This window comes from Cydia amplana, chromosome 17 (genome assembly GCF_948474715.1).
Source record: "Cydia amplana chromosome 17, ilCydAmpl1.1, whole genome shotgun sequence".
Classification (NCBI taxonomy): domain Eukaryota; kingdom Metazoa; phylum Arthropoda; class Insecta; order Lepidoptera; family Tortricidae; genus Cydia; species Cydia amplana.
Window position 1 is genome coordinate 16,082,861 of NC_086085.1, and position 13,514 is coordinate 16,096,374.

Sequence of the window (13,514 nt, forward strand, 5' to 3'; positions counted from 1 at the left end):
AGTTTTGCAAATGCGTAAAGACAATAACTGCTCTATAGGAAATAATTAGCAATAACTAGTACGGGTTGAAACCTTAATCCCTATCACCAACCAACTGGGGCGCTGATCAGGGTTCAAGCAAAGCACAGAAAAAAAAACATTAATATTTAATAGTGCATACCTACCTAAGAAACAAACATTAAAAATTACAAACACGAGCTAATCCTACACATAACTGTCACATTACAATTACATGGACAGGGAAACATTTATCACTACAGATACCACTCCAATACAAATTTACAGGCACTCGAATGACAACTTCGGGGCCTCATATACAGTAGTTACATTTGATATTTAAGTGGATCGCCAATGCGCAGTGTGTTGCGGCCCTTTTCATGTCTTTCACACACACGATAGATGTGAATCGTAATTAACTAAACACGAAACGGTTGTTGTATTGGAGCGGTATAGACACGGACACAGACGCCACCACGTGTTATAAAGCCTGGCACACACGCGTACCTGCTGGGGCGAGACGCGGAGCGTTCGGGCAGCGTGTCGCGCTGGGGCTCCGAGCCGTCCGAGCCGCGCCGCCGGCGGACCTGCACCTGTGTATAGACATGGGCGAAATGTGTCAGTAGAGGGAAAAGATTGATATATATCTTTTTATCACTGGGATATGTATCACTCTTTTATATCTTTATATCCGTGTGTATCAGTTGCCCCGCTCACAACTGTATCGGTAGGTACTTGCTGACTTTGCGTCATCTTATGAATGAGAGAGAGACAGACTTCTCGTTCCCGCGGAATAGCGAAGCGAATGACGCGGAAACTCCGAATCCGCCCGAACGACCGCTGTCGCTCGTTCGTGTTACTTCGGTCGACGCGCGAGTCGCGCGACCGAGACATCGCTTATCGCTTTCGCTTTAGTAAATCGTTGCCGAGGGAGTGAGAGGTACGGATATACTGATACATTCGGATTCGTAAAGACAAGAAGAGTGATTCATGAAACGAGAAAGATATATATCTTTTTTATCTATCACTCCTGAGTTACCCATGTCTACCTGTGTACAACATTCAATAATTACAGATGAGATGGACACGTGATACTTTAGTTATAGCTGGTCAACCAAATCTTGTCAGTAAAAAAAGGCGCGAAATTCAATTTTTCTATGGGACGATATCCCTTCGCGCCTACATTTTTCAAATTTGCCGCCTTTTTCTACTGTCAAGATCTGGTTGACCAAGTATACTCAGTATAGGCTGCCAAGCCATTTCCGTCAGTAGAAAATGGCGACAAATTTGAAAAAAAAAAAATGACCAGAGAGAATAACCCACCCCCTCTCTTCAAATAAAAGGAAGGGTGGTTAATGGACCACCACCTTGAACAAGAAATGTATAGATACATACAATCTGATTATGGCTAAGAAAATCGATGGCAGATGAAAGAAAAACAATAAAAATATTGAAAAATGCGCTAGGTATTTAGAATTGGCCTTTTGGCTCGCGAAAAATTGTGTTCATTTGACATAATTGGACAAAGACTATAAAAAACCGGCCAAGTGCGAGTCGGACTCGCGCGCGGAGGGTTCCGCACCATCAACAAAAAATAGAGCAAAACAAGCAAAAAAACGGTCACCCATCCAAGTACTGACCCCGCCCGACGTTGCTTAACTTCGGTCAAAAATCACGTTTGTTGTATGGGAGCCCCACTTAAATCTTTATTTTATTCTGTTTTTAGTATTTGTTGTTATAGCGGCAACAGAAATACATCATCTGTGAAAATTTCAACTGTCCTGCTATCACGGTTCGTGAGATACAGCCTGGTGACAGACGGACGGACGGACGGACGGACGGACGGACGGACGGACGGACGGACGGACGGACGGACGGACTGACGGACGGACGGACGGACGGACGGACGGACAGCGGAGTCTTAGTAATAGAGTCCCGTTTTTACCCTTTGGGTACGGAACCCTAAAAACAGCTATAAATTTCGACTGGTACGTGCTGCTGTGGCTTGTAATTGGAATTAAATGAAGCCACACGTTTTGCAAGTATAAAAAATATGGATCGTATCCCGGGCTTCTAAGCATTGGAGTCTCCTGAGCACTGTAATTAATGGGAGGTCAGTATTCTGCAGTGAAATCTGTGAGATCTAGGCTAATAATAATGAATAGCACTGCCTCTATTCGAGGGAAGCCAGTGCTGTCAAACTGGTTTAACTTGACAGACGTTCAGACGTACCCCTATGATAGTATAGGTGAACCAGGATCTATTGAGGGTACGCCATGTTGCGGAATTTCACTGGAACTAATTTTTTCATACTACACTGAATTGTCACCCTATACATGAGAATAACAGCGCCCTCTTCACAATTATCATATATTACTGGTCAGGCTATAACCACTGTTGAAACACTTGAAACTCTCTACTCTTATTGTTTCTCCAATAGATGGCGCCTCAAACGACTTACCTCGTCGTCGATATCATTGGACGCTCCATCGTTGGAGCCTCCCTCGTCAGACTCCTCGTCCGGAAGCCGCGCGCTTTCTGACAGCTCGCTACCGCCGCTGCTGTCCTGGTACTCGCCTGTATGAAACAATCGTTTTGACTTGGCTAATTTTCAGTAATTTATTGCTTTCATAGGTACATTACGTAAGGTGGTATATCAAAACAAGATCAGCTATGAGCACTGTTGCAAGGACACTACTTGTAAAGCACTCGAAATACCATATACAGTCGGCAGCAATAGTTGCTAAGCGGGCTAGGTGTTCAAAATGATCTTGACGCGACTTTATTGTTAAGAGAACAAGAGCGCGTCAAGGTAATTTTGAACACCACGCCCGCTTAGCAACTTCTGCTGCTGACTTTACCATGTCTCTTAATTTGTACTACACGTATATCTGAGTCAAACGCATCCCAAATTTACACTAATCCCAACAACTGGTGCAGGCGTTTAGAGTTTACGAAAGCGCCTTCCGATGTTCCAATAGGTATTTAAAACAGACGTAGTTGTTACCATGTGAATCGCGTATCTCGCCGCCGCAGTCTTTGGGCACGTGCGGCAAGCACTTGCGGTGCGCGTTGTAGTGGCAGTCACGGCACTGGAGGCCCTGTAATAAAACATTTAGCTAAGAAATGCCTGCGAAGAAGACGGGAAGCGGATCTAGATTCAGCAGCAGAGGACAGCTGGTATAAACCCTCCATCTGTTCGGCGTCCGCTTAACTCGCAATCATTGAATGCACAAGTGTTTCCACTGAATAAAAAGTGAGTAAAGTCAAAAGAGTCGTCGAGCGGATTCCGTCGAGGGGACTCTGCTAGACTCGTAATACTGATGTTTATACGAGCACTTCCACGGCCAGCGAGTAATCGGAACGAATTGAGCGAGTTAAATGGCCCCGCTCTCTTATTTTCCACCTCGCTCGCTCCGAAGTCCGCCGGCAGTGGAAAGCAAAAGCTGAAACTTTTCCTTGGTGGAAGTGCACCACTACTTTGTTCCGGTCCGCTCAGTCCGTTTCCTTATTTCTCATTACCTGCTTGAAGAGGCCGCGCAGCAGGCGCTTGCAGTGCCGGCACACGGTGGGCCGCGTGTACGAGTGCACGGCGAACGTGTGCGGTATCCCCAGGGAGAGCCCCCACGCGGACGAGCGGGACGGGGAGAGAGAGAGAGAGACAGTAGGCACCTGCTTGAAGAGGCCGCGCAGCAGGCGCTTGCAGTGCCGGCACACGGTGGGCCGCGTGTACGAGTGCACGGCGAACGTGTGCGGAATCCCCAGGGAGAGCCCCCACGCGGACGAGCGGGACGGGGAGAGAGAGAGAGAGACAGTAGGCACCTGCTTGAAGAGGCCGCGCAGCAGGCGCTTGCAGTGCCGGCACACGGTGGGCCGCGTGTACGAGTGCACGGCGAACGTGTGCGGAATCCCCAGGGAGAGCCCCCACGCGGACGAGCGGGACGGGGAGAGAGAGAGAGAGAGAGAGACAGTAGGCACCTGCTTGAAGAGGCCGCGCAGCAGGCGCTTGCAGTGCCGGCACACGGTGGGCCGCGTGTACGAGTGCACGGCGAACGTGTGCGGAATCCCCAGGGAGAGCCCCCACGCGGACGAGCGGGACGGGGAGAGAGAGAGAGAGAGAGACAGTAGGCACCTGCTTGAAGAGGCCGCGCAGCAGGCGCTTGCAGTGCCGGCACACGGTGGGCCGCGTGTACGAGTGCACGGCGAACGTGTGCGGAATCCCCAGGGAGAGGCCCCACGCGGACGAGCGGGACGGAAAGAGAGAGACAGTAGGCACCTGCTTGAAGAGGCCGCGCAGCAGGCGCTTGCAGTGCCGGCACACGGTGGGCCGCGTGTACGAGTGCACGGCGAACGTGTGCGGTATCCCCAGGGAGAGCCCCCACGCGGACGAGCGGGACGGGGAGAGAGAGAGAGAGACAGTAGGCACCTGCTTGAAGAGGCCGCGCAGCAGGCGCTTGCAGTGCCGGCACACGGTGGGCCGCGTGTACGAGTGCACGGCGAACGTGTGCGGAATCCCCAGGGAGAGCCCCCACGCGGACGAGCGGGACGGGGAGAGAGAGAGAGAGACAGTAGGCACCTGCTTGAAGAGGCCGCGCAGCAGGCGCTTGCAGTGCCGGCACACGGTGGGCCGCGTGTACGAGTGCACGGCGAACGTGTGCGGTATCCCCAGGGAGAGCCCCCACGCGGACGAGCGGGACGGGGAGAGAGAGAGAGAGAGAGACAGTAGGCACCTGCTTGAAGAGGCCGCGCAGCAGGCGCTTGCAGTGCCGGCACACGGTGGGCCGCGTGTACGAGTGCACGGCGAACGTGTGCGGTATCCCCAGGGAGAGCCCCCACGCGAACGAGCGGGACGGGGAGAGAGAGAGAGAGACAGTAGGCACCTGCTTGAAGGGGCCGCGCAGCAGGCGCTTGCAGTGCCGGCACACGGTGGGCCGCGTGTACGAGTGCACGGCGAACGTGTGCGGTATCCCCAGGGAGAGCCCCCACGCGGACGAGCGGGACGGGGAGAGAGAGAGAGAGACAGTAGGCACCTGCTTGAAGAGGCCGCGCAGCAGGCGCTTGCAGTGCCGGCACACGGTGGGCCGCGTGTACGAGTGCACGGCGAACGTGTGCGGTATCCCCAGGGAGAGCCCCCACGCGGACGAGCGGGACGGGGAGAGAGAGAGAGAGACAGTAGGCACCTGCTTGAAGAGGCCGCGCAGCAGGCGCTTGCAGTGCCGGCACACGGTGGGCCGCGTGTACGAGTGCACGGCGAACGTGTGCGGAATCCCCAGGGAGAGCCCCCACGCGGACGAGCGGGACGGGGAGAGAGAGAGAGAGAGAGAGACAGTAGGCACCTGCTTGAAGAGGCCGCGCAGCAGGCGCTTGCAGTGCCGGCACACGGTGGGCCGCGTGTACGAGTGCACGGCGAACGTGTGCGAAATCCCCAGGGAGAGCCCCCACGCGGACGAGCGGGACGGGGAGAGAGAGAGAGAGAGAGACAGTAGGCACCTGCTTGAAGAGGCCGCGCAGCAGGCGCTTGCAGTGCCGGCACACGGTGGGCCGCGTGTACGAGTGCACGGCGAACGTGTGCGGAATCCCCAGGGAGAGGCCCCACGCGGACGAGCGGGACGGAAAGAGAGAGACAGTAGGCACCTGCTTGAAGAGGCCGCGCAGCAGGCGCTTGCAGTGCCGGCACACGGTGGGCCGCGTGTACGAGTGCACGGCGAACGTGTGCGGTATCCCCAGGGAGAGCCCCCACGCGGACGAGCGGGACGGGGAGAGAGAGAGAGAGACAGTAGGCACCTGCTTGAAGAGGCCGCGCAGCAGGCGCTTGCAGTGCCGGCACACGGTGGGCCGCGTGTACGAGTGCACGGCGAACGTGTGCGGAATCCCCAGGGAGAGCCCCCACGCGGACGAGCGGGACGGGGAGAGAGAGAGAGAGACAGTAGGCACCTGCTTGAAGAGGCCGCGCAGCAGGCGCTTGCAGTGCCGGCACACGGTGGGCCGCGTGTACGAGTGCACGGCGAACGTGTGCGGAATCCCCAGGGAGAGCCCCCACGCGGACGAGCGGGACGGGGAGAGAGAGAGACAGTAGGCACCTGCTTGAAGAGGCCGCGCAGCAGGCGCTTGCAGTGCCGGCACACGGTGGGCCGCGTGTACGAGTGCACGGCGAACGTGTGCGGAATCCCCAGGGAGAGCCCCCACGCGGACGAGCGGGACGGGGAGAGAGAGAGAGAGAGAGAAAGTAGGCACCTGCTTGAAGAGGCCGCGCAGCAGGCGCTTGCAGTGCCGGCACACGGAGGGCCGCGTGTACGAGTGCACGGCGAACGTGTACGGTATCCCCAGGGAGAGCCCCCACGCGGACGAGCGGGACGGGGAGAGAGAGAGAGACAGTAGGCACCTGCTTGAAGAGGCCGCGCAGCAGGCGCTTGCAGTGCCGGCACACGGTGGGCCGCGTGTACGAGTGCACGGCGAACGTGTGCGGTATCCCCAGGGAGAGCCCCCACGCGGACGAGCGGGACGGGGAGAGAGAGAGAGAGACAGTAGGCACCTGCTTGAAGAGGCCGCGCAGCAGGCGCTTGCAGTGCCGGCACACGGTGGGCCGCGTGTACGAGTGCACGGCGAACGTGTGCGGTATCCCCAGGGAGAGCCCCCACGCGGACGAGCGGGACGGGGAGAGAGAGAGAGAGAGAGAGACAGTAGGCACCTGCTTGAAGAGGCCGCGCAGCAGGCGCTTGCAGTGCCGGCACACGGTGGGCCGCGTGTACGAGTGCACGGCGAACGTGTGCGGTATCCCCAGGGAGAGCCCCCACGCGGACGAGCGGGACGGGGAGAGAGAGAGAGAGAGAGACAGTAGGCACCTGCTTGAAGAGGCCGCGCAGCAGGCGCTTGCAGTGCCGGCACACGGTGGGCCGCGTGTACGAGTGCACGGCGAACGTGTGCGGTATCCCCAGGGAGAGCCCCCACGCGGACGAGCGGGACGGGGAGAGAGAGAGAGAGACAGTAGGCACCTGCTTGAAGAGGCCGCGCAGCAGGCGCTTGCAGTGCCGGCACACGGTGGGCCGCGTGTACGAGTGCACGGCGAACGTGTGCGGTATCCCCAGGGAGAGCCCCCACGCGGACGAGCGGGACGGGGAGAGAGAGAGAGAGAGACAGTAGGCACCTGCTTGAAGAGGCCGCGCAGCAGGCGCTTGCAGTGCCGGCACACGGTGGGCCGCGTGTACGAGTGCACGGCGAACGTGTGCGGAATCCCCAGGGAGAGCCCCCACGCGGACGAGCGGGACGGGGAGAGAGAGAGAGAGAGACAGTAGGCACCTGCTTGAAGAGGCCGCGCAGCAGGCGCTTGCAGTGCCGGCACACGGTGGGCCGCGTGTACGAGTGCACGGCGAACGTGTGCGGTATCCCCAGGGAGAGCCCCCACGCGGACGAGCGGGACGGGGAGAGAGAGAGAGAGAGACAGTAGGCAGGTGCCTAACAGCCTGCGGGTAGCAGGTGCTTGAAGAGGCCGCGCAGCAGGCGCTTGCAGTGCCGGCACACGGTGGGCCGCGTGTACGAGTGCACGGCGAACGTGTGCGGTATCCCCAGGGAGAGCCCCCACGCGGACGAGCGGGACGGGGAGAGAGAGAGAGAGACAGTAGGCACCTGCTTGAAGAGGCCGCGCAGCAGGCGCTTGCAGTGCCGGCACACGGTGGGCCGCGTGTACGAGTGCACGGCGAACGTGTGCGGTATCCCCAGGGAGAGCCCCCACGCGGACGAGCGGGACGGGGAGAGAGAGAGAGAGAGACAGTAGGCACCTGCTTGAAGAGGCCGCGCAGCAGGCGCTTGCAGTGCCGGCACACGGTGGGCCGCGTGTACGAGTGCACGGCGAACGTGTGCGGAATCCCCAGGGAGAGCCCCCACGCGGACGAGCGGGACGGGGAGAGAGAGAGAGAGAGACAGTAGGCACCTGCTTGAAGAGGCCGCGCAGCAGGCGCTTGCAGTGCCGGCACACGGTGGGCCGCGTGTACGAGTGCACGGCGAACGTGTGCGGTATCCCCAGGGAGAGCCCCCACGCGGACGAGCGGGACGGGGAGAGAGAGAGAGAGAGACAGTAGGCACCTGCTTGAAGAGGCCGCGCAGCAGGCGCTTGCAGTGCCGGCACACGGTGGGCCGCGTGTACGAGTGCACGGCGAACGTGTGCGGTATCCCCAGGGAGAGCCCCCACGCGGACGAGCGGGACGGGGAGAGAGAGAGAGAGAGACAGTAGGCACCTGCTTGAAGAGGCCGCGCAGCAGGCGCTTGCAGTGCCGGCACACGGTGGGCCGCGTGTACGAGTGCACGGCGAACGTGTGCGGTATCCCCAGGGAGAGCCCCCACGCGGACGAGCGGGACGGGGAGAGAGAGAGAGAGACAGTAGGCACCTGCTTGAAGAGGCCGCGCAGCAGGCGCTTGCAGTGCCGGCACACGGTGGGCCGCGTGTACGAGTGCACGGCGAACGTGTGCGGAATCCCCAGGGAGAGCCCCCACGCGGACGAGCGGGACGGGGAGAGAGAGAGAGAGACAGTAGGCACCTGCTTGAAGAGGCCGCGCAGCAGGCGCTTGCAGTGCCGGCACACGGTGGGCCGCGTGTACGAGTGCACGGCGAACGTGTGCGGTATCCCCAGGGAGAGCCCCCACGCGGACGAGCGGGACGGGGAGAGAGAGAGAGAGACAGTAGGCACCTGCTTGAAGAGGCCGCGCAGCAGGCGCTTGCAGTGCCGGCACACGGTGGGCCGCGTGTACGAGTGCACGGCGAACGTGTGCGGTATCCCCAGGGAGAGCCCCCACGCGGACGAGCGGGACGGGGAGAGAGAGAGAGAGACAGTAGGCACCTGCTTGAAGAGGCCGCGCAGCAGGCGCTTGCAGTGCCGGCACACGGTGGGCCGCGTGTACGAGTGCACGGCGAACGTGTGCGGTATCCCCAGGGAGAGCCCCCACGCGGACGAGCGGGACGGGGAGAGAGAGAGAGAGACAGTAGGCACCTGCTTGAAGAGGCCGCGCAGCAGGCGCTTGCAGTGCCGGCACACGGTGGGCCGCGTGTACGAGTGCACGGCGAACGTGTGCGGTATCCCCAGGGAGAGCCCCCACGCGGACGAGCGGGACGGGGAGAGAGAGAGAGAGAGAGAGACAGTAGGCACCTGCTTGAAGAGGCCGCGCAGCAGGCGCTTGCAGTGCCGGCACACGGTGGGCCGCGTGTACGAGTGCACGGCGAACGTGTGCGGTATCCCCAGGGAGAGCCCCCACGCGGACGAGCGGGACGGGGAGAGAGAGAGAGAGAGAGACAGTAGGCACCTGCTTGAAGAGGCCGCGCAGCAGGCGCTTGCAGTGCCGGCACACGGTGGGCCGCGTGTACGAGTGCACGGCGAACGTGTGCGGTATCCCCAGGGAGAGCCCCCACGCGGACGAGCGGGACGGGGAGAGAGAGAGAGAGACAGTAGGCACCTGCTTGAAGAGGCCGCGCAGCAGGCGCTTGCAGTGCCGGCACACGGTGGGCCGCGTGTACGAGTGCACGGCGAACGTGTGCGGTATCCCCAGGGAGAGCCCCCACGCGGACGAGCGGGACGGGGAGAGAGAGAGAGAGAGACAGTAGGCACCTGCTTGAAGAGGCCGCGCAGCAGGCGCTTGCAGTGCCGGCACACGGTGGGCCGCGTGTACGAGTGCACGGCGAACGTGTGCGGAATCCCCAGGGAGAGCCCCCACGCGGACGAGCGGGACGGGGAGAGAGAGAGAGAGAGACAGTAGGCACCTGCTTGAAGAGGCCGCGCAGCAGGCGCTTGCAGTGCCGGCACACGGTGGGCCGCGTGTACGAGTGCACGGCGAACGTGTGCGGTATCCCCAGGGAGAGCCCCCACGCGGACGAGCGGGACGGGGAGAGAGAGAGAGAGAGACAGTAGGCAGGTGCCTAACAGCCTGCGGGTAGCAGGTGCTTGAAGAGGCCGCGCAGCAGGCGCTTGCAGTGCCGGCACACGGTGGGCCGCGTGTACGAGTGCACGGCGAACGTGTGCGGTATCCCCAGGGAGAGCCCCCACGCGGACGAGCGGGACGGGGAGAGAGAGAGAGAGACAGTAGGCACCTGCTTGAAGAGGCCGCGCAGCAGGCGCTTGCAGTGCCGGCACACGGTGGGCCGCGTGTACGAGTGCACGGCGAACGTGTGCGGTATCCCCAGGGAGAGCCCCCACGCGGACGAGCGGGACGGGGAGAGAGAGAGAGAGACAGTAGGCACCTGCTTGAAGAGGCCGCGCAGCAGGCGCTTGCAGTGCCGGCACACGGTGGGCCGCGTGTACGAGTGCACGGCGAACGTGTGCGGAATCCCCAGGGAGAGCCCCCACGCGGACGAGCGGGACGGGGAGAGAGAGAGAGAGAGACAGTAGGCACCTGCTTGAAGAGGCCGCGCAGCAGGCGCTTGCAGTGCCGGCACACGGTGGGCCGCGTGTACGAGTGCACGGCGAACGTGTGCGGTATCCCCAGGGAGAGCCCCCACGCGGACGAGCGGGACGGGGAGAGAGAGAGAGAGAGACAGTAGGCACCTGCTTGAAGAGGCCGCGCAGCAGGCGCTTGCAGTGCCGGCACACGGTGGGCCGCGTGTACGAGTGCACGGCGAACGTGTGCGGTATCCCCAGGGAGAGCCCCCACGCGGACGAGCGGGACGGGGAGAGAGAGAGAGAGAGACAGTAGGCACCTGCTTGAAGAGGCCGCGCAGCAGGCGCTTGCAGTGCCGGCACACGGTGGGCCGCGTGTACGAGTGCACGGCGAACGTGTGCGGTATCCCCAGGGAGAGCCCCCACGCGGACGAGCGGGACGGGGAGAGAGAGAGAGAGACAGTAGGCACCTGCTTGAAGAGGCCGCGCAGCAGGCGCTTGCAGTGCCGGCACACGGTGGGCCGCGTGTACGAGTGCACGGCGAACGTGTGCGGAATCCCCAGGGAGAGCCCCCACGCGGACGAGCGGGACGGGGAGAGAGAGAGAGAGACAGTAGGCACCTGCTTGAAGAGGCCGCGCAGCAGGCGCTTGCAGTGCCGGCACACGGTGGGCCGCGTGTACGAGTGCACGGCGAACGTGTGCGGTATCCCCAGGGAGAGCCCCCACGCGGACGAGCGGGACGGGGAGAGAGAGAGAGAGACAGTAGGCACCTGCTTGAAGAGGCCGCGCAGCAGGCGCTTGCAGTGCCGGCACACGGTGGGCCGCGTGTACGAGTGCACGGCGAACGTGTGCGGTATCCCCAGGGAGAGCCCCCACGCGGACGAGCGGGACGGGGAGAGAGAGAGAGAGAGAGAGACAGTAGGCACCTGCTTGAAGAGGCCGCGCAGCAGGCGCTTGCAGTGCCGGCACACGGTGGGCCGCGTGTACGAGTGCACGGCGAACGTGTGCGGAATCCCCAGGGAGAGCCCCCACGCGGACGAGCGGGACGGGGAGAGAGAGAGAGAGAGACAGTAGGCACCTGCTTGAAGAGGCCGCGCAGCAGGCGCTTGCAGTGCCGGCACACGGTGGGCCGCGTGTACGAGTGCACGGCGAACGTGTGCGGTATCCCCAGGGAGAGCCCCCACGCGGACGAGCGGGACGGGGAGAGAGAGAGAGAGAGACAGTAGGCAGGTGCCTAACAGCCTGCGGGTAGCAGGTGCTTGAAGAGGCCGCGCAGCAGGCGCTTGCAGTGCCGGCACACGGTGGGCCGCGTGTACGAGTGCACGGCGAACGTGTGCGGTATCCCCAGGGAGAGCCCCCACGCGGACGAGCGGGACGGGGAGAGAGAGAGAGAGACAGTAGGCACCTGCTTGAAGAGGCCGCGCAGCAGGCGCTTGCAGTGCCGGCACACGGTGGGCCGCGTGTACGAGTGCACGGCGAACGTGTGCGGTATCCCCAGGGAGAGCCCCCACGCGGACGAGCGGGACGGGGAGAGAGAGAGAGAGAGACAGTAGGCACCTGCTTGAAGAGGCCGCGCAGCAGGCGCTTGCAGTGCCGGCACACGGTGGGCCGCGTGTACGAGTGCACGGCGAACGTGTGCGGAATCCCCAGGGAGAGCCCCCACGCGGACGAGCGGGACGGGGAGAGAGAGAGAGAGAGACAGTAGGCACCTGCTTGAAGAGGCCGCGCAGCAGGCGCTTGCAGTGCCGGCACACGGTGGGCCGCGTGTACGAGTGCACGGCGAACGTGTGCGGTATCCCCAGGGAGAGCCCCCACGCGGACGAGCGGGACGGGGAGAGAGAGAGAGAGAGACAGTAGGCACCTGCTTGAAGAGGCCGCGCAGCAGGCGCTTGCAGTGCCGGCACACGGTGGGCCGCGTGTACGAGTGCACGGCGAACGTGTGCGGTATCCCCAGGGAGAGCCCCCACGCGGACGAGCGGGACGGGGAGAGAGAGAGAGAGAGACAGTAGGCACCTGCTTGAAGAGGCCGCGCAGCAGGCGCTTGCAGTGCCGGCACACGGTGGGCCGCGTGTACGAGTGCACGGCGAACGTGTGCGGTATCCCCAGGGAGAGCCCCCACGCGGACGAGCGGGACGGGGAGAGAGAGAGAGAGACAGTAGGCACCTGCTTGAAGAGGCCGCGCAGCAGGCGCTTGCAGTGCCGGCACACGGTGGGCCGCGTGTACGAGTGCACGGCGAACGTGTGCGGAATCCCCAGGGAGAGCCCCCACGCGGACGAGCGGGACGGGGAGAGAGAGAGAGAGACAGTAGGCACCTGCTTGAAGAGGCCGCGCAGCAGGCGCTTGCAGTGCCGGCACACGGTGGGCCGCGTGTACGAGTGCACGGCGAACGTGTGCGGTATCCCCAGGGAGAGCCCCCACGCGGACGAGCGGGACGGGGAGAGAGAGAGAGAGACAGTAGGCACCTGCTTGAAGAGGCCGCGCAGCAGGCGCTTGCAGTGCCGGCACACGGTGGGCCGCGTGTACGAGTGCACGGCGAACGTGTGCGGTATCCCCAGGGAGAGCCCCCACGCGGACGAGCGGGACGGGGAGAGAGAGAGAGAGACAGTAGGCACCTGCTTGAAGAGGCCGCGCAGCAGGCGCTTGCAGTGCCGGCACACGGTGGGCCGCGTGTACGAGTGCACGGCGAACGTGTGCGGTATCCCCAGGGAGAGCCCCCACGCGGACGAGCGGGACGGGGAGAGAGAGAGAGAGACAGTAGGCACCTGCTTGAAGAGGCCGCGCAGCAGGCGCTTGCAGTGCCGGCACACGGTGGGCCGCGTGTACGAGTGCACGGCGAACGTGTGCGGTATCCCCAGGGAGAGCCCCCACGCGGCGGAGCTGCGCGACGGGGAGCGGCTGCGCTTGCCGCTCGCGCTGCCCAGCTGGATGCAAACACAAGGTTCATTATACGGTCAAATCGGTCATACATAAAGTCTGGCAAGCTATTAGAGAAAGGCGACAAATTGTAAATTATTCGCGCCTTTTTGTATTGACTAATTGGTTTGCCAGACTGTATGTACTTTATTGTCAAGCTATACTTCTCAGCCTCAACTGTTGTGTAGGTACTTACTTCCTTTGACATTAGTTATCTGTAATATTATTGTTAAACTGGCTGTTCT

The 13,514-nt window shown here is 61.8% G+C and overlaps 1 protein-coding gene across 1 annotated transcript in view; it reads right to left on the reverse strand.

Moving 5' to 3' along the window:
• Positions 1-13,514, reverse strand: part of LOC134656113 (serine/threonine-protein kinase D1) — a 136,637-nt gene that overhangs the window by 11,129 nt on the left and 111,994 nt on the right. Inside the window, exons 6-9 of the mRNA XM_063511633.1 lie at positions 13,119-13,277; positions 3,005-3,098; positions 2,459-2,574; positions 505-590 (exon numbers count right to left, since the gene is read on the reverse strand). Coding sequence (XP_063367703.1) covers positions 505-590; positions 2,459-2,574; positions 3,005-3,098; positions 13,119-13,277 — 455 coding nt within the window. The remainder of the gene's footprint in view (positions 1-504; positions 591-2,458; positions 2,575-3,004; positions 3,099-13,118; positions 13,278-13,514) is intronic.